The sequence below is a fragment of the Ranitomeya imitator genome, chromosome 3 (assembly GCF_032444005.1).
Source record: "Ranitomeya imitator isolate aRanImi1 chromosome 3, aRanImi1.pri, whole genome shotgun sequence".
NCBI classification, from domain to species: Eukaryota; Metazoa; Chordata; class Amphibia; order Anura; family Dendrobatidae; genus Ranitomeya; species Ranitomeya imitator.
The window spans coordinates 679,240,072-679,267,692 of record NC_091284.1 but is presented as its reverse complement, the minus strand read 5'-3'; the positions used below and the strand labels follow the sequence as shown (position 1 = coordinate 679,267,692).

The 27,621-nt window shown below is 44.4% G+C and overlaps 1 protein-coding gene across 1 annotated transcript in view; it reads left to right on the top strand.

The window, feature by feature from the left end:
* ESYT1 (extended synaptotagmin 1) overlaps nt 1-27,621 on the top strand; it is a 171,577-nt gene that overhangs the window by 112,941 nt on the left and 31,015 nt on the right. The window contains exons 14-25 of the mRNA XM_069758408.1: nt 5,378-5,449; nt 5,926-6,012; nt 6,105-6,254; nt 7,841-7,978; nt 9,819-9,995; nt 10,085-10,167; nt 11,276-11,324; nt 14,358-14,447; nt 14,668-14,763; nt 20,108-20,179; nt 21,296-21,382; nt 21,492-21,638. Coding sequence (XP_069614509.1) covers nt 5,378-5,449; nt 5,926-6,012; nt 6,105-6,254; nt 7,841-7,978; nt 9,819-9,995; nt 10,085-10,167; nt 11,276-11,324; nt 14,358-14,447; nt 14,668-14,763; nt 20,108-20,179; nt 21,296-21,382; nt 21,492-21,638 — 1,248 coding nt within the window. The remainder of the gene's footprint in view (nt 1-5,377; nt 5,450-5,925; nt 6,013-6,104; nt 6,255-7,840; nt 7,979-9,818; nt 9,996-10,084; nt 10,168-11,275; nt 11,325-14,357; nt 14,448-14,667; nt 14,764-20,107; nt 20,180-21,295; nt 21,383-21,491; nt 21,639-27,621) is intronic.

Here is a 27,621-nt window from a genome sequence, read left to right as displayed (position 1 = left end):
AAAGACTGGCAAAAAGGCTCTGACGTATCCCTCTGGCAAAAGGCTCTGACTTATCCCTCTGGCAAAAGGCTCTGACTTATCCCTCTGGCAAAAGGCTCTGACTTATCCCTCTGGCAAAAGGCTCTGACGTATCCCTCTGGCAAAAGGCTCTGATGTATCCCTCTGGCAAAAGACTGGCAAAAGGCTCTGACGTATCCCTCTGGCAAAAGGCTCTGACGTATCCCTCTGGCAAAAGGCTCTGACGTATCCCTCTGGCAAAAGGCTCTGACGTATCCCTCTGGCAAAAGGCTCTGACGTATCCCTCTGGCAAAAGGCTCTGACGTATCCCTCTGGCAAAAGGCTCTGACGTATCCCTCTGGCAAAAGGCTCTGACGTATCCCTCTGGCAAAAGGCTCTGACGTATCCCTCTGGCAAAAGGCTCTGACGTATCTCTCTGGCCAAAGGCTCTGACTTATCCCTCTGGCAAAAGGCTCTGACGTATCCCTCTGGCAAAAGGCTCTGACTTATCCCTCTGGCAAAAGACTCTGACAAAAGGGTCTGACGTATCCCTCTGGCAAAAGGTCTGACTTATCCCTCTGGCAAAAGGCTCTGACGTATCCCTCTGGCAAAAGGCTCTGACGTATCCCTCTGGCAAAAGGCTCTGACGTATCCCTCTGGCAAAAGGCTCTGACGTATCCCTCTGGCAAAAGGCTCTGACGTATCCCTCTGGCAAAAGGCTCTGACGTATCCCTCTGGCAAAAGGCTCTGACGTATCCCTCTGGCAAAAGGCTCTGACGTATCCCTCTGGCAAAAGACTGGCAAAAGGTCTAACTTATCCCTCTGGCAAAAGGCTCTGACATATCCCTCTGGAAAAAGACTGGCAAAAGGCTCTGACTTATCCCTCTGGCAAAAGGCTCTGACTTATCCCTCTGGCAAAAGACTCTGACAAAAGGGTCTGACGTATCTCTCTGGCAAGAGACTCTGGCAAAAGGCTCTGACGTATCCCTCTGGCAAAAGACTGGCAAAAGGTCTGACTTATCCCTCTGGCAAAAGGCTCTGACGTATCCCTCTGGCAAAAGGCTCTGACTTATCCCTCTGGCAAAAGGCTCTGACTTATCCCTCTGGCAAAAGGCTCTGATGTATCCCTCTGGCAAAAGACTGATGTATCCCTCTGGCAAAAGACTCTGGCGTATCCCTCTGGCAAAAGGCTCTGTAGTTTCCCTCTGGCAAAAGGCTCTGACTTATCCCTCTGGCAAAAGGCTCTGACTTATCCCTCTGGCAAAAGGCTCTGACTTATCCCTCTGGCAAAAGACTGGCAAAAGCCTCTGACTTATCCCTCTGGCAAAGGACTCTGACGTATCCCTTTGGCAAAAGGCTCTGATGTATCCCTCTAGCAAAAAGCTCTGACTTATATATCTCTGGCAAAAGGCTCTGACATATGCCACAGTATAGCTACACTAGTGTAGAGTCACTATTGACCAGAATGTAAAAACAAAAAAACACCTATATAACATTTATTTATGTATAATTTTTTTGTCATTTATCTGTTTTGTGTGCAGATTAAAGGGAACCTGTCACTTGAAAAAACACAATTAACATGCAGATATGAACCTACCTGGCGCCTGGTCTTAATGCCCAGTTGCTGGGAGTAAATTTGTCTTCCTGGTAGCGTTCAGGTCTAATTCAGTGCCGGTGTTGGTTCATTCACCGCTCTGTGTATAGAGAGCTGTAACTGAGCCCCGGCAGTGACTGACAGCTGACTCTAGTGCTGAGCTGCTGTCAGTCAGTGCGGGGGCACGGTTACAGCCGCCGCTCTCTATACACACAGTGGTGACTGAGCCTACACCACCGCCATCCCCGTTACTGAAACAAGAACCCTACCGCTGGGAATAAAGCTAATTTCCTCCTGGCAGCGGGACTTTGTGTGGTTGCAGCACGGTGTCACAACTCTATTAATCTGCAGAGTAACCCAATATCTGCAAGTTACCGTAATAGCATTTTTTCACAGGACAGGTTCCCTTTTAACATGTGCGTAATACAGATTGTGAAAATAGCCTAACATCAGATAGATGTCAGCTAAAAGACCGTTCAGGCTCCGGGGCGGCCTGTGGGGGTCTACATGAGGTGCTCTGATTAGGTCTTCATAATGCAGACTGCTGACAGGTCCCTGATCCCTCACTGACCTGCCCCCTTGTTTACATAATGAATATGATGTATAAAAAATCCCCTTCTGCAGGCAGGTGCTGGCGGTGGTGCCTGCGCTGCAGCCTGATCGCATATGTAATGTGTCTAAAATTCATTTGTTCTTGAAGTCATTGATGTTTTGAAGAAATGGAGAGTAGGTTCAGCTTACCAGGCCGTGTGATGTGAAGTCCCGGTTGATGGTTTGCTGGAGGAGGCTAGTCCTGCTGGTGATTGCGGCCAAATAACAGCAGTGAGGGAGGAGCTATTATACTTTGCAGTCCGCTCACCATCCTGAAAGCTCTTCTCTAAACTTGCTCCAGTTTTGTAATTTCTTTTTTTTTTAAATGTGGTGCCCAGAACTAAACACAGCATTCCAGATGAGGTCTGACCATGGCGGAGTAAAGGGGGATAATTACGTCCCAGGATCTAGAGTCTACGCTTCTCTTAATACATCCTAAAAATGTGTTTGTCTTTTTTCTGCCTCCTCACACTGTGTACTCTCTATAGCTGGTACGGTCATGTCTTAAAGTAAATACTAATTCTTGTAAAATTGTTATTTTGAAAAATCAAGAAGACTTTGGGGGAAAAAATTACAATTCGCATTTATTATAATCTTTTTCAAAAGTTTTTACAATAAAGAGGTTGGGGCTCTGGACACATTTTTGAAGTCACTCCTATGCAGGTTGCCCAAATGTAACAGCGTGCAATGTGCAAACTGTCATGATTCCCCAGTATTCCCAGTGAGTGACCGCAAGTATATAAACGGCAGAGGTGCAGTCTCATGCAGACTAGATTCTCTTCTGCTTTTAAAAGAAGCAGATGGAAATGTAGACAGCATAACAGCACTGCCAGTCACTGCTCACTCAAGCTGGGAACATAGGAATCATGACAGTGTGCGCATTGCACACTGTCATGATTCGGTAGCATAGAATGACCTCCGATATTTATCTGCAGTCCAGAAAAGTCTTTTTTTTTTTTTTTTTTATTCAAATACATTTTTATTAAGAATAACAAGGCAATTAACATGTTACATTTACAAAACTGGAGGAATACCACTGGCGCTTACCACTGGTGAATGCTAGTTCAGGAGCAGCTGGAGATTTAGACAGGTTCTGTGCGTATACCTGTGAAGAATGGGTACTAGAACGTAAAAAATGTAATCCCCGCGCTAACTGGACTGAGGTCTAAAGTGCCAAAAAAGGATAATACTGAATAGTAGGTACAACATACAAAGAAAATAAAATAAAGGATGGAGATACAATGTATGGGTACTCACTGGTAGGAAAAAAATGGTAGGCGTATAATGAGATGATAGCTGGTGTATGCAGCTGTAGGACTTGAAGCTGGTAGATGAAATTCCTTGTACAGAAGAGTCTGCATACAATAGGCAGTGCACTGGAAATGGGTAGCAGACAAAAAATAAATAATAAATAAATAACTAGAGGTTGCTGCCTGATGGAAGGTATATAAGAGCAATGTGATCTACCGTGCCTAAATGAAAGTGTATAAATACTCCGTCCAAGGTAGTCAACAATGCACAATAAAAAAAAAATATAAAATAAAATCAAAAAGCACACTTACTAGTAGATGTGCCTGGGCAGGACCCAAGGTAGGCAATGCAGCTGCACAAAGGTGCGGGGCTATGGTGAGCCGCCGGGGTGCGGGGCTGGATGAGTGCCGACGATGGAGAGAGGTGCTGCTCTTATCCATTTGGACCCAATTAAGGCACTCATTATTTCATTATGGGGCAGAGGTATATATATAGGCAGGTAGTCGGCCACAGGGATAACCCTGACGAAGAGAGGAGACCCCTCTCGAAACGCGTAGGTCAATCCCTTACTGAGCCTCCGTCCTCGCTACCTTGTGACGTCACATTTTAGCTCCACCCACCTATCGCGCCGGTTCCCCGCGCTGTTCTCGGCCGGAACACGCGGGTGCCTGGCGCTGTTCCAGCCCTCCGAGGCTCTCTCTACCTAGCCGCTCTCCGCAAGCAATACCTCTCCCCACCCACGGTAAGCCGCATCACACCGCACCTTTGGCGGATCATCACCGCCAGTCTTGGGTCCCGTTCAGCACACTTCTAAACCAGTGTGCTTTCCTCCAGAGGTCGCCACTTAGCCGCTCCCCGCGGCAGCACCTCTCTCCATCGTCGGCACTCATCCAGCCCCGCACCCCGGCGGCTCACCATAGCCCCGCACCTTTGTGCAGCTGCATTGCCTACCTTGGGTCCTGCCCAGGCACATCTACTAGTAAGTGTGCTTTTTGATTTTATTTTATATTTTTTTTTTATTGTGCATTGTTGACTACCTTGGACGGAGTATTTATACACTTTCATTTAGGCACGGTAGATCACATTGCTCTTATATACCTTCCATCAGGCAGCAACCTCTAGTTATTTATTTATTATTTATTATTTGTTTTTTGTCTGCTACCCATTTCCAGTGCACTGCCTATTGTATGCAGACTCTTCTGTACAAGGAATTTCATCTACCAGCTTCAAGTCCTACAGCTGCATACACCAGCTATCATCTCATTATACGCCTACCATTTTTTTCCTACCAGTGAGTACCCATACATTGTATCTCCATCCTTTATTTTATTTTCTTTGTATGTTGTACCTACTATTCAGTATTATCCTTTTTTGGCACTTTAGACCTCAGTCCAGTTAGCGCGGGGATTACATTTTCTATGTTACATTTACATTTTCAATATAGAGTATTTCCCCCCCTCCACCTTCAAACAGCCCCCTTCGATCCCAAAGCCCCCCACCCCCACCCCACAAAGCAGCTCATCTTGTTAATTACTACCATCATTAAAACAATAGAGTATCTAATCCCTCAACCATTCGTATAAGCCACACTTCACATTACTATCCCATAGCAATCCATGGAGACCACATTTTATTGAACGTTTCAGTTTTCCCTTTCTTCTTATAAATCCCTTTTTCTAGTGTCAGGCCCTGCTTCACATACTGGAGGAACTCTCCTCTTGACGGCGGCTCTTCCCTAATCCAGTTTCTAGCTATCACCTTCCTAGCCATATACAACAATCTGGCTATAGCTATCTTTAGGTGTTTATCCACTCCAATCTCATCCACGCATCCCAACAAACAGACAACTGGATCCCTTGGCACCGTGCATCCATACGCACCTTCCATACGACTCAGAAAAGTCTTTAAATTGTTATCCTTGTGATATTTATTTTTCTTTTATAGCTAAAGAAGTCAGCAAAACAACCAAATCCTATGGTACAATTATCGATACAGGACGTTACACATGAAAGCAAGGTAAGGGACAGTGGTACTTAGTCATAGTGAAGCACTTTGTCAGTAAAGCTGTAGCACAACGGTATATTGATCTGATATTCCAATATAATCCATCAAGCAAAAGAAATCCACCGACACGGATATATTCAGATTGCTGGCACTGAGGCTTTCAGAGCTCCTCTAGGCGCCCACTCTTGCTTTGGTTTTCACAAACCCACCATCCGTGCTTTGGTGGGCACCATGTAAGGCTCTAGTGGTTTTTGTTTTTTTTTTACTTCTTTTTCTGATTTTTGCATTTATGAATGCTAGTTTGCAATGTTATTCGTTCCTTGAAAACCGTCCTCATTTTAAGTACCGTAAGTGGGATTTTTGGGGGAATTATGTAGGAGCTGGTCTGTTATTTTAGTGTTTGCCCTGTTTTAGACCACAAGTTATGACCGCAGTGCTAGTGACCCTTGCTGCAGTGACGTAATGCTCTCTGGTGTTTGATTTTGCAGACTGTGTTCAACACAAACAGTCCTGTATGGGAAGAGCCTTTCCGATTCTTCCTACGTAATCCTAGCCTTCATGACCTTGACATTCAGGTGAGATGAGATTTTCTCTAGCACGATCACTGCGGTCAGGAGGCTGCAACGATCAGATAGATAGAAAGTGACACGTGTTTGTTTCTTACCAGGTAAAAGATGATGATCGCCAGCAGACTTTGGGCACTTTGTCAGTTCCGTTGGGGAGGATCCTTTCTGCTGATCAGTTGACGTTGGACCAGTGGTTTCAGCTCGAGAACTCTGGACAAAGAAGCAGAATTTATCTGAAGCTTGTTATGAGGGTAATACCGATATATACACAGTCTACATACATTTAGAATTAATTAGTGACCCTACCGCCATGTGCCTCCTAGATAAATAGTTTTGAAGAATTTTGGATCATCACATTATGCAATATTAATGAAAGCAGTCACTCAGGCGATAAATTAGTAAAATAAATACTAAATGTAAAAATTAGTAGTGGCCTGTGTGGCTATACTAATATAGTAGGAGATTGCTTAAATGGCCAAACTATTTTATACTTTTTGTGAGCAGCCCTATATTCTTCTTGCAGATCTACAGGATCATGGGGATATTACGGGTCACTCCAAACTGCCAATATACGATGTCTCTGCATCTTTTATTTCAGCAGTTCTCAATTACGTTCATTCACATCATAATGTTGAATTATAACCTTATAGAAATATACAAAAAATAATTTTTTTTTTGTTTTAGATCTCGATTATTATTTTATGCACAGAAAAATGTTTTCTTAAGGCCGGGTTCACATTGCGTTAATGGCGTCCGTTAGACGGACTACGTTACACCGTGGCATAACGCGGTGTAACACAGTCCGTTAATGCCGCCATTAATTCCTATGTCGGACGCATCGCTAGTGCACGCGCACAATGTGCGTGCGCTAGCGATGTGCCATCATTGAGTGACGGACCCTGAGACGCGGGCTGCAGCGTTTCCGGGTCCGTCACTGCTAGAGCAGATAGAGCATCTGCTAGCTCTATCTGCGCTGGCGCGATGGAATGTCGGCACTTGCGTTAAAGGGAACCTGTCACCCCGAAAATCGCGGGTGAAGTAAGCCCACCGGCATCAGGGGCTTATCTACAGCATTCTGCAATGCTGTAGATAAGCCCCGGATGTTACCTGAAAGAGGAGAAAAAGACGTTAGATTATACTCACCCAGGGGCGGTCCCGCTGCTGGTCCGGTCGGATGGGCGTCTCTGGTCCGCTGCGGCGCCTCCTCTCTTCATTCCAAGACGTCCTCTTCTGATCTTCAGCCACGGCTCCGGCTCCGGCGTACTTTGTCTGCCTTGTTGAGGCAGAGCAAAGTACTGCAGTGCGCAGGCGCCGGGCCTCTCTGACCTTTCTGGCGCCTGCGCACTGCAGTTCTTTGTTCTGCCCTCAACAGGGCAGACAAAGTACATCTGCGCCGGAGCCGTGGCTGAAGATCAGAAGATGACGTCATGGAATGAAGATGGAGGCGCCGGAGCGGACCTGAGACACCCATCCGACCGGACCAGCAGCGGGACCACCCCTGGGTGAGTATAATCTAACGTCTTTTTCTCCTCTTTCAGGTAACATCGGGGCTTATCTACAGCATTACAGAATGCTGTAGATAAGCCCCTGATGCCGGTGGGCTTACCTCACCCGCGATTTTCGGGGTGACAGGTTCCCTTTAACAGCAGCCCGTTAACGTATGTGTTGAACGGGCTGCTGTTAACGCAATGTGAACCCGGCCTTAAGGAAATCCTCATAATTGGAGTTGTAAACAATTTAATGTGTAGTCTGAGCTTCTCAGATAATTTAGCAACAAGTAAAAACACAAAACTTAAAAACAATGCTTTGGTTTATGTTTTTTGTTTTTCTGACACAGATTCTGTATTTGGATCCCACTGTATCCCCGGTCACAGGATCTGAAAACTCTGATCTAGTAGAATCAACTCATGGCTCCAGTGTGGATAGGCCCCCAAGGTCGAATAAAACCAGCCCTCCTGAGAACTTTGGCACTGAGGTTAGATGTGGTTTTGTATTTCACTGTTACATTGATTCAGTGATGGCTTTAGAGTTTTTGAAGCCAAGTTTCATTAACCGCACAATTATTGATGAGTTTCCCTATCAATAGCTGATCATAGGGACCCCAGAAATGAGACCAGCCATGATCTGTTTCTTTCCATATCCCTTATAATATTAGATGCATTACTTTCTGCTACAAGGTTATCAACCGCATGTCCCTATGAACGATGAACGTATGTTGCCAGCTATGTGACATGTTACTGCACGGACAGAGAATAACCTACCATTGTGTAACGCACAATATAATTGGTATTGTTAGCTGATGAGCAAACATCCTGGTTAGAATCCTGGCTCCATTGTTCTCAATTACTGCAGCCCAGAGCGCCAAACCTGAGAACACAATGTACCACCCACAATTCACCTCTAACTGCGTATTGGAGAGAATTGAATATATTGTATTGTTCTAATATACATGTTATTTTCTATTTTACAGTACAGTAATGAAGATGTGCAGATCCTATAATGCTTATTTTTGAAAAATGACTCCTAAAATAAAATGGCAATTTTGTGGCATATTAGATGACCACATTTAAGAGGATCCAGGATTTGGTTATAGAAGTATTTGCACAACTCCCATAGAAGAGATTTGACATTACGGAAACTGCATAGCTTGCAAGAATATTTCTGTAGTACTGTCCTCCACTGGCCAACATATATAAACAGGTTTTCCCATCATAGCCATTCATTGCCGAGAGGGGTTTACCTCTTAACCCCTTCATGACGTATATTTACGTTGGATGTCGTGTCCCTGACTTTGATGTGTGCTCGCCAGCCCAGCCTGTATCTTTTCCTGGCTGATGATGGCTGATTTAATCCAGAAGCATTTAACAGGCTGTTGGTCTCTAACAGCAGCATTTAACGCTCGCCGGCAGGGGGTGCATCAATCCATGCGACTTGATTGCGGGGCATCGATGGGTTGCTATGACAGCCCGGGCTCTGCTGAATCACTGCTTTGTGTAGTACAAGTGATCAGACAATCACAGGCTCAACTCCCCTATGGGGACTAACAATTAGTTCTAAGTTTAAAAAAATGTTTTAAAAATATGAAGAAAAAAAATAATCTAAAAGTACAATTCACCCCCTTTTGCCCCATTAAAAAGTACACATATTTGGTATCAGTGCATTAGTAAAAGTCCAATCTATCAAAATCTAAATAGATTAATCTGATCCTTAAACTGCAAAATTAGAAGAAAAATCCAAGTTCCAGAATTGCCCCCAAAAAACAATTGTAGAATTTCACTTTTTTTGCAATTTCAATTCACTTGGAATTTTTTTCCTCCACTTTCCAGTGCATCAGATGAATTAATGGTGCCATTCAAAACAACAACTCGTCCCACAGAAAACAAACCCTCATGTGGTTAGGTTGATGACAAAGTCAAAAAGTTATATCTGTTGGAAGAAGGGGAGGAAAAAACATAAATAAAGTTAAGGGGAAAGCTGATAGCTGAATATAGGTTCCTGGTGACATTATGGCAGAATTCAGGCATCCATGAACAGGCCACAATGCACAAACCGGCTATGGGTCTTCTGATCTGAACACAACAGTCACGTTTATGCTTCTGAGCTGGCACGGGCTGTAAGGAGTCGGGGAAATTGCGGATTCGGAGGTTTGGCTTACCCACTCCACAACCCTGCTATGAGGATGTTGAGTCCAGGTCTGGATATGACGTCTACACACAGACAAGGCTTCATGGATGTCTCAATTCGGCCTTACTCTTGTCTTTGTTGGAAATCTGATATCAAGGTAATTAATTTTTTTTTTCCTTTTCTTGCGCTAGAATGTGCTACGTGTTTTTATTGTTGAAGCCGAAAACCTTATTGCCAAGGATAACTTCATGGGAGGAATGATTAAAGGGAAGTCTGACCCTTATGTTGTGATCCGATCTGGGGGGAAGTCTGTGCAAACCAGAGTAATAAAGGAGACCTTGAATCCACGCTGGGATCAGACCTTTGAGGTATCATCTACATGCGGAGCCTTTATAGTATATACTGGGAATGGTTTTACCAGGAAATCTGATACAAATGCATTGCGCTTGTTCTGCAGATTACGGTCACTGATGTCCCTGGGCAGGATATTGAGTTTCTCCTGTTTGATAAAGATATTGACAAAGACGATTCTCTTGGAAGGTCAGTACATGTCAGTTATAATCCTTGTACAAAAACAAGACCATCCATGTCAGGTCTGCTTTATATAATCGTCCGCTCCTCACCACTGCCCTTTAGCTGTTAGGGGATTACAGGCACCATTTACAACTGGCTGTAAGCTGCCATCGATCCCCTCCTGGGGGGACTATTGTTACCTGTGGGTAGGCTGGTATAAATTGGTAAAAATTGTGGCAATTGGTTAATTGCTAGCTGGTTTATCTCTCTAAATCAGAAAACTTGCAAAGAGCTTGGAAAGACGAGCACCTTTGCAAATTTCTTATTAAAAGTCCTCTCCATTCTCAAGAATGGAAGAATTGTGGGGTGGGAGTGGGTGGGGTAGAAGTATTTGGGGAAATTCTGGGATTTTCCCAGTGCCAATGTTAATTGATCTGTTAATGTTTATTGCTATAGTAATATTTCAATAAAAAGATAATTAAAAAAATTAAAAAAAAGAATGGAAGAATTTCTAATTTTATAGTTTATTGATCAATGACTAGGTCTGTTTGCGGTGGCTGACCTCTTATTCAGGGAGTTCCAGCAGCATTGCAGATCATATATTTCATGATGGGGTATCAATCATGCTTGTGTTGCGAACTGTCGAACACTGAGGTGTGCACCACCCCCCAGCAAATAGGAAGGGGGAAGGGTGCACCCCTGAAAACAGGTTGAGAACAATCCCTTAAAGTGAACTTATCAACAGGTTAAAACGATCAGTGGAGCAATGGGAATAAAATGGGAGAAACTGCTTTTGACCTGCCGAGGAGGAGCACCTTTAATCTCTAATTACATTTCCCTTTTAGTAAATATTTAATTCCCCCTTGAATAACAATTCTGGATAATATTTTCTTAAAAATGAAATATTTCTGTTATTTCTCCTGGAAATTAACAAAATGACTATTGGGCAAATCTCATCATCCTGTTGAAGAACAGTGTCTGTGCACAGTCCTGCCACTGGATGTAGGCGTCATCTGTATTTAAGTTCTGGGCTTTTGTAGCTGCTTCAGATATTTTCACTTCCTTTCTTCTACACTAAAAGATCTGTGTTATTTAGCAATAAGGTATTCCTGATCGGTCACGCCTTTCATTTCAGCTGTAAAGTTGCCGTGAAAAATGTGCTGAAGCAGAAAAGCATTGATGAGGTAATACTGAACTTCGTCTGGTCAGCATTATTTTGTAAACCATATGTATGTGCATGGAAAATTGGCAAAAATGAGAGAAAACCTGCCTAACACAAAACTAGCACAAGACCTGTAGGGCTGTGATCGCATGCATTATTAGGGTGACAGCAAGAATTCTGTAGCATGCCTCCAAAACAACGGAAATCCTCATGGACTCCATTGTAACTAATAAACCTAACAAATAGGTCACAGAACAAAAGTCAAAGAAATAAAGCTTTTGTTATGATGCATTCCACTAAAATGTCAATGAGGAGCATCATACACCGAGGTGTGTACTGTACGTCCTGCTAGGAGACAGTATATACAGGGAGGTACTGACCCAAATCAACAGCTGCAAAGATTACTAAATACATCTGGAATCCCAGTAAACTATACTGATTTGTGCCAAAGTGGATAAAGGATTGTCATTGAACCCCGGATGGCTGCTGCACCCCAACAACATTACGCCTGGTCTTCATTTTATAGGAGCAATGGTGAAGCGCAGGCCAGCTGTGGTTGCCTTCCTGTATGTGTTGTGGAGGTCCTCTTTGCACTCCTTGGTTTTGCTTTCTTATACATTTACTTGTCTTTGCACCCATTGTTTGGGTCAGCATCTCCCTTCTTTACTCCTCACATGTACAGGGCTGTCTAGTAATTATATCTACTGTGTATAATATGCATACATGGTGGACTTTAATCACGACCTTCACATGCAGAGGCACACACGTCATTTTATTGAAATATATCCTGATAAAGATGACTCAATTTGACACACATCTGATTTTGTGCCCTATTATGTAGGATTAGCAGTTTGTGAACCTGCCACAGGTGTGTATTGGGTGGCCTGTTCCTCATAGGACTTCAGTGGTCACCGATCAGACCCAGGGTACAATGCAAAGTGAACAGAGCCTCATTGAGTTCAGCAGACTGGAGATGGCCGGGTTATTATCTTGTGACCCTATTGTTTTAGCAAATATTCTGTGTGTATGGTGATACAGTTAGGTCCATATATATTTGGACAGCGACAACATTTTTCTAATTTTGGTTATAGACATTACCACAATGATTTTTAAACAAAACAATTCAGATGCAGTTGAAGTTCAGACTTTCATCTTTCATTTGAGGGTATCCACATTAAAATTGGATGAAGGGTTTAGGAGTTTCAGCTCCTTAACATGTGCCACCCTGTTTTTAAAGGGACCAAAAGTAATTGGACAGATTCAATAATTTTAAATAAAATGTTCATTTTTAGTACTTGGTTGAAAACCCTTTGTTGGCAATGACTGCCTGAAGTCTTGAACTCATGGACATCACCAGACGCTGTGTATCCTCCTTTTTGATGCTCTTCCAGGCCTTCACTGCGGTGGTTTTCAGTTGTTGCTTGTTTGTGGGCCTTTCTGTCTGAAGTTTAGTCTTTAACAAGTGAAATGCTGCTCAATTGGCTTGAGATCAGGTGACTGACTTGGCCATTCAAGAATATTCCAATTCTTTGCTTTAATAAACTCCTGGGTTGCTTTGGCTTTATGCTTTGGGTCATTGTCCATCTGTAGTATGAAACGACAACCAATCAGTTTTGCTGCATTTGGCTGGATCTGAGCACACACTATGTCTCTGAATACCTCAGAATTCATCCGGCTGCTTCTGTCCTGTGTCACATCATCAATAAATACTAGTGACCCAGTGCCACTGGCAGTCATGCATGCCCAAGCCATCACACTGCCTCCGCCTTGTTTTACAGATGATGTGGTATGCTTTGGATCATGAGCTGTACCATGCCTTCGCCATACTTTTCTCTTTCCATCATTCTGGTAGAGGTTGATCTTGGTTTAATCTGTCCAAAGAATGTTCTTCCAGAACTGTGCTGGCTTTTTTAGATTTTTTTTAGCAAAGTCCAGTCTAGCCTTTTTATTCTTGATGCTTATGAGTGGCTTGCACCGTGCAGTGAACCATCTGTATTTACTTTCATGCAGTCTTCTCTTTATGATAGATTTGGATATGGATACGCCGACCTCCTGGAGAGTGTTGTTCACTTAGTTGGCTGTTGTGAAGGGGTTTCTCTTCACGATGGAGATTATTCTCCGGTCATCCACCACAGTTGTCTTCCGTGGGCGCCCAGGTCTTTTTGCATTGATGAGTTCACCAGTGCTTTCTTTCTTTCTCAGGATGTACCAAACTGTAGATTTTGCCACTCCTAATATTGTAGCAATTTCTCGGATGGGTTTTTTCTGTTTTCGCAGCTTAAGGATGGCTTGTTTCACCTGCATGGAGAGCTCCTTTGACCGAATGTTTACTTCACAGCAAAACCTTCCAAATGCAAGCACCATACCTCAAATCAACTCCAGGCCTTTTAGCTGCTTAACTGAGAATGACATAATGAAGGGATTGCCCACACCTGTCCATTAAATAGCCTTGGAGTCAATTGTCCAATTACTTTTGGTCCCTTTAAAAACAGGGTGGCACACGTTAAGGAGCTGAAACTCCTAAACCCTTCATCCAATTTTAATGTGGATACCCTCAAACGAAAGCTGAAAGTCTGAGCTTCAACTGCATCTGAATTGTTTTGTTTAAAATTCATTGTGTTAATGTCTATAACCAAAATTAGAAAAATGTTGTCTTTGTCCAAATATATATGGACCTAACTGTATGTAGCTACTGATTACATACAATCGTATGTTTTATCCGTTTTACATGTGCACAGTGTTGTGAGACTTAAGGGAGGCAGACAACCCCTTTAATAATCCGGCTTGGCTCTTACAATATGTGAACGCTGCAGTCGATCAGTGGCTGCCGCGCTCATGTGACGCCCCCATTGAATGTTGATCCCAGCAGACCAATGGGGGCCCAGTGCTAACTACTGAGGAGTGAGCTAGTGTGGCAGGCGAGTGTCCATCTTTTTTTTTTTTTCCTCACCTTCATGGGTCCATTAATAAGATGATGTACCATAGTGGACAATAATAAATGATACATAACACTGATGTCTGGACTGTCTTCACTAACTCTGTTACCGTCCGACAGTGGCTGCCCTTGGAAGCTGTAAAATCAGGCAGATTGCATGTCAAAGCCGAGTGTTTGTCTCAGCTGACGGATCCTTCTCTGCTCGATCAGGTATTCCTACATACTGCATTGTGTTTCTAGTCTGTAATATACGGCTTCTGTCTCTACATTGTTGGATACTCGCTTCCCTTTTTTTTCTATTGTTAGTACTTCTAGCGGACTCGCTCCTGTCTTGCCCTGGCAGTATTATGCTCTTGCTTTATACAAGTAATAGAGTTCTGTTGTTATTGGCTGCTATGACTTCTATGGTCTTTTTATTATACTTTCTTAGGTGCAGAAGGTGAACAGCCTCATTCAGTCAGCACAAAGCGAAGAGTTCTCCACTGCCCTTCTGTGTGTATATTTAGAGCGAGCCAGTAATTTACCGGTGAGTTGGGTATCGTACATTTCTTACCTTTTATCTATGTTTCACAAATCATAGCGGAGAGTTTAACCCCTTCATGACCCAGCCTATTTTGACCTTAAAGACCTTGCCGTTTTTTGCAATTCTGACCAGTGTCCCTTCATGAGGTAATAACTCAGGAACGCTTCAATGGATCCTAGCGGTTCTGAGATTGTTTTTTCGTGACATATTGGGCTTCATGTTAGTGGTAAATTTAGGTCAATAAATTCTGTGTTTATTTGTGATAAAAACGGAAATTTGGAAAATTTGAAATTTTCACATTTTGAATTTTTATTCTGTTAAACCAGAGAGTTATGTGACACAAAATAGTTAATAAATAACATTTCCCACACGTCTACTTTACATCAGCACAATTTTGGAAACAAAATTTTTTTTTGCTAGGAAGTTATAAGGGTTAAAATTTGACCAGCGATTTCTCATTTTTACAACGAAATTTACAAAACCATTTTTTTAGGGACCACCTCACATTTGAAGTCAGTTTGAGGGGTCTATATGGCTGAAAATACCCAAAAGTGACACCATTCTAAAAACTGCACCCCTCAAGGTGCACAAAACCACATTCAAGAAGTTTATTAACCCTTCAGGTGCTTCACAGCAGCAGAAGCAACATGGAAGGAAAAAATGAACATTTAACTTTTTAGTCACAAAAATGATTTTTCAGCAACAATTTTTTTATTTTCCCAATGGTAAAAGGAGAAACTGAACCACGTACGTTGTTGTCCAATTTGTCCTGAGTACGCTGATACCTCATATGTGGGGGTAAACCACTGTTTGGGCGCACGGCAGGGCTTGGAAGGGAAGGAGCGCCATTTGACTTTTTGAATGAAAAATTGGCTGCACTCTTTAGCGGACACCATGTCACATTTGGAGAGCCCCCGTGTGCCTAAAAATTGGAGCTCCCCCACAAGTGACCCCATTTTGGAAACTAGACGCCCCAAGGAACTTATCTAGATGCATAGTAAGCCCTTTAAACCCCCAGGTGCTTCACAAATTGATCCGTAAAAATGAAAAAGTACTTTTTTTTCACAAAAAAATTCTTTTAGCCTCAATTTTTTCATTTTCACATGGACAACAGGATAAAATGGATCCTAAAATTTGTTTGGCAATTTCTCCTGAGTACACCGATACTTCACATGTGGGGGTAAACCACTGTTTGGGCACATGGTAAGGCTCGGAAGGGAAGGAGCGCCATTTGACTTTTTGAATGAAAAATTATCTCCATCGTTAGCGGACACCATGTCGCGTTTGGAGAGACCCTGTGTGCTTAAACATTGGAGCTCCCCCACAAGTGACCCCATTTTGGAAACTGGACCCCCCAAGGAACTTATCTAGATGCCTAGTGAGCACTTTAAACCCTCAGGTGCTTCACAAATTGATCCGTAAAAATGAAAAAGTACTTTTTTTTCACAAAAAATTTATTTTCGCCTCAATTTTTTCATTTTCACATGGGCAATAGGATAAAATGGATCCTAAAATTTGTTGAGCAATTTCTCCCGAGTACGCCGATACCTCATATGTGGGGGTAAACCACTGTTTGGGCACACGGCAGGGCTCGGAAGGGAAGGCGCGCCTTTTAACTTTTTGAATGGAAAATTAGCTCCAATTGTTAGCGGACACCATGTCGCATTTGGAGAGCCCCTGTGTGCCTATGCAATGGAGCTCCCCCACAAGTGACCCCATTTTGGAAACTAGACCCCCCAAGGAACTTATCTAGATGCATACTGAGCACTTTAAACCCCCAGGTGCTTCACAGAAGTTTATAATGCAGAGCCATGAAAATAAAAAATCATTTTTCTTTCCTCAAAAATGATGTTTTAGCAAGCAATTTTTTATTTTCTCAAGGGTAACAGGAGAAATTGGACCCCAGTAATTGTTGCGCAGTTTGTCCTGAGTATGCTGGTACCCCATATGTGGGGGTAAACCACTGTTTGGGCACACGTCGGGGTTCGGAAGTGAGGGAGCACCATTTGAATTTTTGAATACAAGATTGGCTGGATTCAATGGTGGCGCCATGTTGCGTTTGGAGACCCCCTGAAGTGCCTAAACAGTGGAAACCCCTCAATTCTACCTCCAACACACCCCTAACCCTTATCCCAACTGTAGCCGTAACCCTAATCACAACCCTAACCCCAATACACCCCTAACCACAACCCTAACCCCAACACACCCCTAACCCTAACCACAACCCTAATTCCAACCCAACTCTAAGGCTATGTGCCAACGTTGCGGATTCGTATGAGATTTTTCAGCATCATTTTTTAAAAATCCGCGGGTAAAAGGCACTGCGTTTTACCTGTGGATTTACCGTGGATTTCCAGTGTTTTTTGTGCGGATTTCACCTGTGGATTCCTATTGAGGAACAGGTGTAAAACGCTGCGGAATCCGCACAAAGAATTGGCATGCTGCGGAAAATACAACGCAGCGTTCCCGCGCGGTATTTTCTGCACCATGGGCACAGCGGATTTGGTTTTCCATATGTTTACATGGTACTGTAAACCTGATGGAACACTGCTGCGGATCCGCAGCGGCCAATCCGCACCGTGTGCACATAGCCTAATTCTAAAGGTATGTGCACACGCTGCGGAAAACGCTGCGGATCCGCAGCAGTTTCCCATGAGTTTACAGTTCAATGTGAACCTATGGGAACCAAAAATCGCTGTACACATGCTGCAGAAAAACAGCACGGAAACGCAGCGGTTTACATTCCGCAGCATGTCACTTCTTTCTGCGGATTCCGCAGCGGTTTTACAACTGCTCCAATAGAAAATCGCAGTTGTAAAACCGCAGTGAAATGCGCAGAAAAACCGCGGTAAATCCACGATAAATCGGCAGCGGTTTAGCACTGTGGATTTTTCAAATCCGCTGCGGAAAAATCCGCATAGGACCAGAATACGTGTGCACATACCGAAACCCTAACCCTACCCCTAACCCTACCCCTAACCCTACCCATAACCCTACCCCTAACCCTACCCCTAACCCTACCCCTAACCCTACCCCTAGTTCTTACCCCAACCTTAGTGAAAAAAAAAAAAATTCTTTATTTTTTTTATTGTCCCTATCTATGGGGGTGACAAAGGGGGGGGGTCATTTACTATTTTTTTTATTTTGATCACTGAGATAGGTTATATCTCAGTGATCAAAATTCACTCTGGAACGAATCTGCCGGCCGGCAGATTCGGCGGGCGCACTGCACATGCGCCCGCCATTTTGGAAGATGGCGGCGCCCAGGAAAGAAGACGGACGGACCTCGGGCGGCCAGGTAAGTATAAGGGGGGGGAGATCAGGGCACGGGGGGGGCGTCGGAGCACGGGGGGGTGGATCGGATCATGGGGGGGGGTGGATCGGAACACGGGAGGGAGGATTGGAGCACGGGGGAGGATTGGAGCACGGGGTGAGGGATCGCTGTGCGGGGGGGGTGGATCGGAGCACGGGGGGGGTCGCTGTGTGCGGGGGGGGGGGGATCGGAGTGCGGGGGGGTTTGATTGCAGCACAGGGGGTGTGATTGGTGCACGGGGAAGCGGACAGGAGGACGGGGGAGCGGAGCATAGGACGGAGGGGAGCGGACCACAGATCGGGGGGCTGGGGGGGCGATCGGAGGGGTGGGGTGGGTGCACATAAGTGTTTCCAGCCATGGCCGATGATATTGCAGCATCGGCCATGGCTGGATTGTAATATTTCACCAGTTTTTTAGGTGAAATATTACAAATCGCTCTGATTGGCAGTTTCACTTTCAACAGCCAATCAGAGCGATCGTAGCCACGAGGGGGTGAAGCCACCCCCCCTGGGCTAAACTACCACTCCCCCTGTCCCTGCAGATCGGGTGAAATGGGAGTTAACCCTTTCACCCGGCCTGCAGGGACGCGATCTTTCCATGACGCATATGCTGCGTCATGGGTCGGAATGGCACCGACTTTCATGACGCAGCGTATGCGTCAAAGGTCGGGAAGGGGTTAATAAGCAGATTGCACATCTTACAAGCCAATTTTACTGTGCATTTTTAAAACCACAAAGGAAAGTGCTAAACATTGCTAATCAGCTGGCGAGTCCCCTGATTCATGTCACCTCTCGTCAACAGAGCAGTTCTTCCTATTCTGCTCTGCAGACGTCGTGATGATTGACAGCCGGCTTCCCACAGTCAGTCAATCAGCATGACATCAGCAGAGACGCCCTGTCAGCAGAGCAGAACAGGAAACGCTGCTCTTTCAACACAACGCCAACGGCAGCATGGGAATCGCTGAGTCAACAGAGACCAATGCCAGGAAGAACAGGCAAGTACAGTAGGTAGCAATTACCTGCCTGTTAGTTCTTAGTCCATAAGCAAAAAATAATAAATGTCGCGGATAAACCCCTTCAAGGAAGAATAAACTTGGACTGCTATATCTTGTAAATGCAAAAAAAAGTGAGATACGAGCAGCACACACATATAGCATTCACTTAATACAAGGGTGTACGTATGCTGTGGCCGATATGCAAACATACATTTACAAACACTAGAATTAATGAGTACATAAATTCAACTATATTTAGACATTTAAAAGCATGAGATAATTTGTTTACAGTTTTGATCAAAATCTTCAAAGCCCACCCACCAGCAACAAGCTGACTTTATTTATATGGGACCCTGAATTGTGCAAAGTCGCCTCTGCAGGATCCAGCTATGATTTGCTCTAATTATAGACCGTCTTAGAATGATGGGTGGGCAATAGGAAGCTTGAGCTTGGAGGTGGCCAAACCCCCCTATATTCTGTAAATAGCACCTAAGTGCAAGAGGGAAACAAATCCAGGCCTTTATATCTTACTGGCAAGGCACCATACTAGAGCCCGGTATTGCTGTATGTTATAGAGCGCTTATGTGCACCACGTTCTGATTGGAAAATGCCATCCTCCTCTATGTATTTAAAAAAAAAAAAAAAAAAAAGAAACCCTTGGGGAAGATTTGCTAAGCTAATAGTGCCAAACCTCTGGTCAGACCCTTTTATTCCGCCTTGCTTAGCAAACTGCTGTAGCTTGATGGGAAATCTGTGGCTTCATACAAAAGACGGGCCTGGTTGCAGATGCTATACCATGCAGTAAAATTGTGCCAAAATGTTGGCGTAATGCAAGTCAGCAATACGTAGCGTAATGTTAGGGAGTCTGAGGCCCCGATATTACCAAGCGGCAGTGTGATGCATTACCTTGCCTAGTGATCTGCCCCATAGCGGTAATCACTTTCTTTTGTTTCTCTTCCCCCTTACACTGCAGTGTTTTTACATTTAGCTGCTCGCTCTTTTCTACACTTTTCTTACTGTTCATCTTACTGTTTACATAGGTGAAGAAAGGGGCCAAACTTCCAAGTGCAAGTGCACAGATAACTGTGAGGAAAGCTTCCTACAAGACTAAGGTACTTGTTACAGCCATGGTGTATACGCTTTTCTATTCAGCCATCTTTTCCACTTGATTATTTGCAGCGTACCTGTAATTGGACCTGTCGTCATCCCTTGTATATCCATTATAGGAAATACAAGAATTCTTCCTATCATTCTTTTCTTAGACCTTTGTATTGTGCCATTCGTTTAGAAGTCTACGAATAACTTGAACTGTGTTTGTGGCCAGTTTGGAGAAAGGTGTTGTCCCTTCACCATACAACCAGACATTGTCCAACCAGTGCTGACAGTCACTGTGGAGGCACACTCTTATTTGAAAGGGAAAATGGAAACTGCTAGTTAATGTATTGATAAATGTTCATGAGGAATAACAGAGGAACAATATTACACAGTGTTTGCGAAAAAGAGACATATCCCAAGTGGGGACAGATACTCCTTAAAAAAGCAATGCCATCAAAGTTTTTATCATCCTAATATATTGCAATCATCATATTATATGGCAGTGTGTAGTTTCAGTTGCTCATCTTGCCTTTCTACCCAGCTAATTCTTCTCTGTTCTCTATGTAGAAACAGGAAGTCTCTTGTCCCTACATTTATCATTCCCCTCATCATCTCCTGACCCAGCTGCTCCCCCCTACCAGGGACTTTTGCAGTGAATTATGATTCATACAGGGAAAATTGACCTCCTGTTTCTACATAGCGCTTAGAAGGATTCAGCTAGTCAGGTTTTAATCACGTGATGTCATAAACCTAATGGAAAAGAGAAGAATTGTCAGAGTAGAAAGGCAAAATGAGCAATTGTATGTACACAGTGCTATATAATATGATTGTAATATATTAAGAGGATGAAAACCTTGGTGGGAGGAGGAATGCTTCTTTAATATAACATTGAACCTCCTCAGTAGGAAATTTTTAGCTCACTCCAGATAAAACCAATGCACTGTTCCGCCTCATGCAGGACCTCGTTGGGACAGTGCCTTATACATGACACAAGCTGTGTAGAACGCTCCGATCCCTTCATGTTACTCTTGAAATTTCACTCTTATGTACTGTATATTATCATATTACCTTGTGAAATGCAGTGACACAGGCGTTCTTTTTTCATCTGTAGTAATAATAATCATTTACTTCAGGTCACCACAAAGAACACTGAGCCAGTGTGGGAGGAAAGCTGTGTGTTCCTAGTCAAGAACCCCAAAAATGAGACTCTGCAGCTACAAGTTAGTAGGAAGATTATATTCTCAGGAGAATGTTTTACATAAGCCGTGTTTGAATATAAATGATCTACTTTACCTTGTCAGATGGTGATGTTGGTCTTTTTTTTCTAAGGTTCAAGATGAGTCTAATAAGTCTCTGGGGTCTCTCACCATGCCACTCTCTGATCTCTTAACCGCGGAGTCCATGACACGTGATGGCTGGTTCCCTCTGACTTCACCAGGAGCAAACAGTGAGATTCTCATGAGACTTACATTGAGGGTGAGTCGATGTTCTCTCCATATTGCAGTCCAGGCATTAATAGATCCACAGGTTTCTGGCTTGTATGCACCCACACAGACAGGAGAGGGCCCTGTGCAAGATCAGTATATGGACCTTTTGCTGTTCAATAGCTCATCATAATGCATAATTGCTTTACGGGTAGAAGTGGTGCCCTTACCTCATGGGTCCATGCGTGGTTGCACTTATGGTATGTCTTTCCATGCTGTGGACGTTACTGCCATATATGCCTAAAGTAGTGTATATGAGTGATGTTACATGACAGAACTGGGCGCAGTTTATAACAATAATAAATTAAAATGAATGTATCTTAAGACAAAAAGAAAGCTTAACCCCTTCCCAACCTGTGACACAGCGTATGCGTCATGAAAGTCGGTGCCAATCCGACCTGTGACGCATTTGCTGTGTCACAGAAAGATCACGTCCTTGCAGATCGGGTGAAAGGGTTAACTCCAATTTCACCCGATCTGCAGGGACAGGGGGAGTGGTAGTTTAGCCCAGGGGGCTCTGATTGGCTGTTGAAAGTGAAACTGCCAATCAGAGCGATTTGTAATATTACAATCCAGCCATGGCCGATGCTGCAATATCATCGGCCATGGCTGGAAACACTTATGTGCACCCACCCCACCCCACCGATCACCCCGCAGCCCCCCGATCTGTGGTCCGCTCCCCTCCGTCCTGTGCTCCACTCCCCCGTGCTCCAATCACACCCCCCGTGCTCCAATCAAACCCCCCCGCACTCCGATCCACCCCCCCGCACTGCGATCCCCCCCCCCGTGCTCCGATCCACCCCCCCGCACAGCGATCCCCCACCCCATGCTCCAATCCACCACCCCCGTGTTCCGATCCACCCCCCCCCCGTGCTCCGATCCACCCCCCCGTGCTCCGACGCCCCCCCTCCCGTGCCCTGATCTCCCCCCCTTATACTTACCGAGCCTCCCGGGGTCCGTCCGTCTTCTTTCCTGGGCGCCGCCATCTTCCAAAATGGCGGGCGCATGTGCAGTGCGCCCGCCGAGTCTGCCGGCTGGCAGATTCGTTCCAAAGTGAGTTTTGATCACTGAGATATAACCTATCTCAGTGATCAAAATAAAAAAAAATAGTAAATGACCCCCCCCCCCCCTTTGTCACCCCCATAGGTAGGGACAATAAAAAAATGAAGAATTTTTTTTTTTTGTTCCACTAATGTTGTGGTAAGAACTAGGGGTAGGGTTAGGGGTAGGGGTAGGGTTAGGGTATGGTATGTGCACACGTATTCTGGTCCTCTGCGGATTTTTCCGCAGAGGATTTGATAAATCCGCAGGGCTAAACCGCTGTGGATTTATCGCAGATTTACCGCGGTTTTTCTGCGCATTTCACTGCGGTTTTACAACTGCGATTTTCTATTGGAGCAGTTGTAAAACCGCTGCGGAATCCGCAGAAAGAAGTGACATGCTCCGGAATGTAAACCGCTGCGTTTCCGTGCAGTTTTTCTGCAGCATGTGTACAGCGATTTTTGTTTCCCATAGGTTTACATTGAACTGTAAACTCATGGGAAACTGCTGCGGATCCGCAGCGTTTTCCGCAGCGTGTGCACATACCTTTAGAATTAGGCTATGTGCACACGGTGCGGATTTGGCTGCGGATCTGCAGCAGTGTTCCATCAGGTTTACAGTACCATGTAAACATATGGAAAACCAAATCCGCTGTGCCCATGGTGCGGAAAATACCACGCGGAAACGCTGCGTTGTATTTTCCGCAGCATGTCAATTCTTTGTGCGGATTCCGCAGCGTTTTACACCTGTTCCTCAATAGGAATCCGCAGGTGAAATCCGCACAAAAAACACTGGCAATCCGCGGTAAATCCGCAGGTAAAACGCAGTGCCTTTTACCCGCGGATTTTTCAAAAATGGTGCTGAAAAATCTCATACGAATCCGCAACGTTGGCACATAGCCTTAGGGTTAGGGTTGGAATTAGGGTTGTGGTTAGGGTTAGGGGTGTGTTGGGGTTAGGGTTGTGGTTAGGGGTGTGTTGGGGTTAGGGTTGTGGTTAGGGGTGTGTTGGGGTTAGGGTTGTGATTAGGGTTACGGCTACAGTTGGGATAAGGGTTAGGGGTGTGTTGGCGTTAGAATTGAGGGGTTTCCACTGTTTAGGCACATCAGGGGGTCTCCAAACGCAACATGGCGCCACCATTGATTCCAGCCAATCTTGTATTCAAAAAGTCAAATGGTGCTCCCTCACTTCCGAGCCCCGACGTGTGCCCAAACAGTGGTTTACCCCCACATATGGGGTACCAGCATACTCAGGACAAACTGCGCAACAATTATTGGGGTCCAATTTCTCCTGTTACCCTTGAGAAAATAAAAAATTGCTTGCTAAAACATCATTTTTGGGGAAAGAAAAATGATTTTTTATTTTCACGGCTCTGCGTTGTAAACGTCTGTGAAGCACTTGGGGGTTCAAAGTGCTCACCACATATCTAGATAAGTTCCTTGGGGGGTCTAGTTTCCAAAATGGGGTCACTTGTGGGGGGTTTCTACTGTTTAGGAACACCAGGGGCTCTGCAAACGCAACGTGATGTCCGCAGACCATTCCATCAAAGTCTGCATTTCAAAAGTCACTACTTCCCTTCTGAGCCCCGACATGTGCCCAAACAGTGGTTTACCCCCACACATGGGGTATCAGCGTACTCAGGAGAAACTGGAGAACAACTTTTGGGGTCCAATTTCTCCTGTAACCCTTGGGAAAATAAAAAATTCTGGGCTAAAAAATTATTTTTGAGGAAAGAAAACGTATTTATTATTTTCATGGCTCTGCGTTATAAACTTCTGTGAAGCACTTGGGGGTTCAAAGTGCTCACCTCACATCTAGATAAGTTCCTTGGGGAGTCTAGTTTCCAAAATGGGGTCACTTGTGGGGGGTTTCTACTGTTTAGCCACATCAGGGGCTCTGCAAACGCAACGTGACGCCCGCAGAGCATTCCATCAAAGTCTGCATTTCAAAACATCACTACTTCACTTCCGAGCCCCGACATGTGCCCAAACAGTGGTTTACCCCCACTTATGGGGTATCAGCGTACTCAGGAGAAACTGGACAACAACTTTTGGGGTCAAATTTCTCCTGTTACCCTTGGGAAAATAAAAAATTGCGGGCTAAAAAATCATTTTTGAGAAAAGAAATTTTTTTTTTTATTTTCATGGCTCTGCGTTATAAACTTCTGTGAAGCACTTGAGGGTTCAAAGTGCTCACCACACATCTAGATAAGTTCCTTGGGGGGTCCAGTTTCCAAAATGGGGTCACTTGTGGGGGAGCTCCAATGTTTAGGCACACAGGGTCTCTCCAAACGCGATATGGTGTCTGCTAACGATGGAGATAATTTTTCATTCAAAAAGTCAAATGGTGCCCAAACAGTGGTTTACCCCCACATGTGAGGTATCGGTGTACTCAGGAGAAATTGCCCAACAAATTTTAGGATCCATTTTATCCTGTTGTCCATGTGAAAATGAAAAAATTGAGGCGAAAACAAATTTTTTGTGAAAAAGAAGTACTTTTTCATTTTTACGGATCAATTTGTGAAGCACCTGGGGGTTTAAAGGGCTCACTATGCATCTAGATAAGTTCCTTGGGGTGTCTAGTTTCCAAAATGGGGTCACTTGTGGGGGAGCTCCAATTTTTAGGCACACGGGTGCTCTCCAAATGTGACATGGTGTCCGCTGAAGAGTGCAGCCAATTTTTCATTCAAAAAGTCAAATGGCGCTCCTTCCCTTCCAAGCCCTGCCGTGCGCCCAAGCAGTGGTTTACCCCCACATATGAGGTATCAGCGTACTCAGGACAAATTGGACAACAACTTTCGTTGTTCAGTTTCTCCTTTTACCATTGGGAAAATAAAAAAATTGTTGCTGAAAAATCATTTTTGTGACTAAAAAGTTAAATGCTCATTTTTTCCTTCCATGTTGCTTCTGCTGCTGTGAAGCACCTGAAGGGTTAATAAACTTCTTGAATGTGGTTTTGTGCACCTTGAGGGGTGCAGTTTTTAGAATGGTGTCACTTTTGGGTATTTTCAGCCATATAGACCCCTCAAACTGACTTCAAATGTGAGGTGGTCCCTAAAAAAATGGTTTTGTAAATTTCGTTGTAAAAATGAGAAATCGCTGGTCAAATTTTAACCCTTATAACTTCCTAGCAAAAAAAATTTTGTTTCCAAAATTGTGCTGATGTAAAGTAGACGTGTGGGAAATGTTATTTATTAACTATTTTGTGTCACATAACTCTCTGGTTTAACAGAATAAAAATTCAAAATGTGAAAATTGCGAAATTTTCGCCAAATTTCCGTTTTTATCACAAATAAACACAGAATTTATTGACCTAAATTTACCACTAACATGAAGCCCAATATGTCACGAAAAAACAGTCTCAGAACCGCTAGGATCCATTGAAGCGTTCCTGAGTTATTACCTCATAAAGGGACACTGGTCAGAATTGCAAAAAACAGCAAGGTCTTTAAGGTCAAAGTAGGCTGGGTCATGAAGGGGTTAAAGGGAACCTGTCACCCCGAAAATCGCGGGTGAGGTAAGCCCACCGGCATCAGGGGCTTATCTACAGCATTCTGTAATGCTGTAGATAAGCCCCCGATGTTACCTGAAAGAGGAGAAAAAGACGTTAGATTATACTCACCCAGGGGCGGTGCCGCTGCTGGTCAGGTCGGATGGGTGTCTCTGGTCCACTGCGGCGCCTCCTCTCTTCAATACAAGACGTCCTCTTCTGATCTTCAGCCACGGCTCCGGCGCAGATGTACTTTGTCTGCCCTGTTGAGGGCAGAGCAAAGTACAGCAGTGCGCAGGCGCCGGGCCTCTCTGACCTTTCCGGCGCCTGCGCACTGCAGTACTTTGTTCTTCCCTCAACAGGGCAGACAAAGTATGCCTGCGCCGGAGCCGTGGCTGAAGATCAGAAGAGGACGTCTTGGAATGACGATGGGAGGCGCCGCAGCGGACCAGAGACGCCCATCCGACCGGACCAGCAGCGGGACCGCCCCTGGGTGAGTATAATCTAACGTCTTTTTCTCCTCTTTCAGGTAACATCGGGGGCTTATCTACAGCATTACAGAATGCTGTAGATAAGCCCCTGATGCCGGTGGGCTTACCTCACCCGCGATTTTCGGGGTGACAGGTTCCCTTTAAAAGCAATTGTGGAGAACCAGTTATTCACTATATCAACTGTGCACCATCAATATAACGAAGATACTGTTCAAATAGTTGCTTTAAAATACATCTAGCTTATAGGAGTATTCATGTAGGAAAATGATCCCTTACCCACTTACCCATGGGACCACCAGAGATGGCAAGGTGCTGTGTTCAGCTGGTCTTCGGCTTTCCTGTTAGGATGAATGAAAGTGAAGTGCACATAATTGAGCTTTGCACTGATTCTCTGGATCAGTGGAGAATCTCAGCAGTCTGACCCCAGTGATCAGATAGGTGATAACTTTCATACTTGTGGGGGAAAAAAACTTTTAAATTAATAAATCCAAATTGGAGACCCAACTAATTTTAAAAATGAGCATAGGGCTAAACAAGGGCATGCATAGAAATCATGAGGCCTCATAGGAGAAGTTCTAATTGGACCCCCCCACACCCCAACAAATAAAATAATTAATGTTCGGTGGGGGTCACAGAAGAGCATATCTCACAACTTTGCAAAGTAATTTTACTCCTACTGAAGCCAAGAATTGCACCCATAAATATGATGCCAACTAATGTGCCTTCCAAACACTGCATCATACCCCCACAGTACCTTCCACTTGCACAGTATGGTGACCACAGTACACTATGATCCCCCAACTGTGACCCCACACAGCCCTCCATGCAGTATAATGGGCCTACATACAATATAATGGCCCCCAGACCTCACCACACTGTATAATGGCCCGCACTAGCCCTACACACTATGGATAGACCCCACACAAACCTTCACATTGTATAATTGCTTGCATGC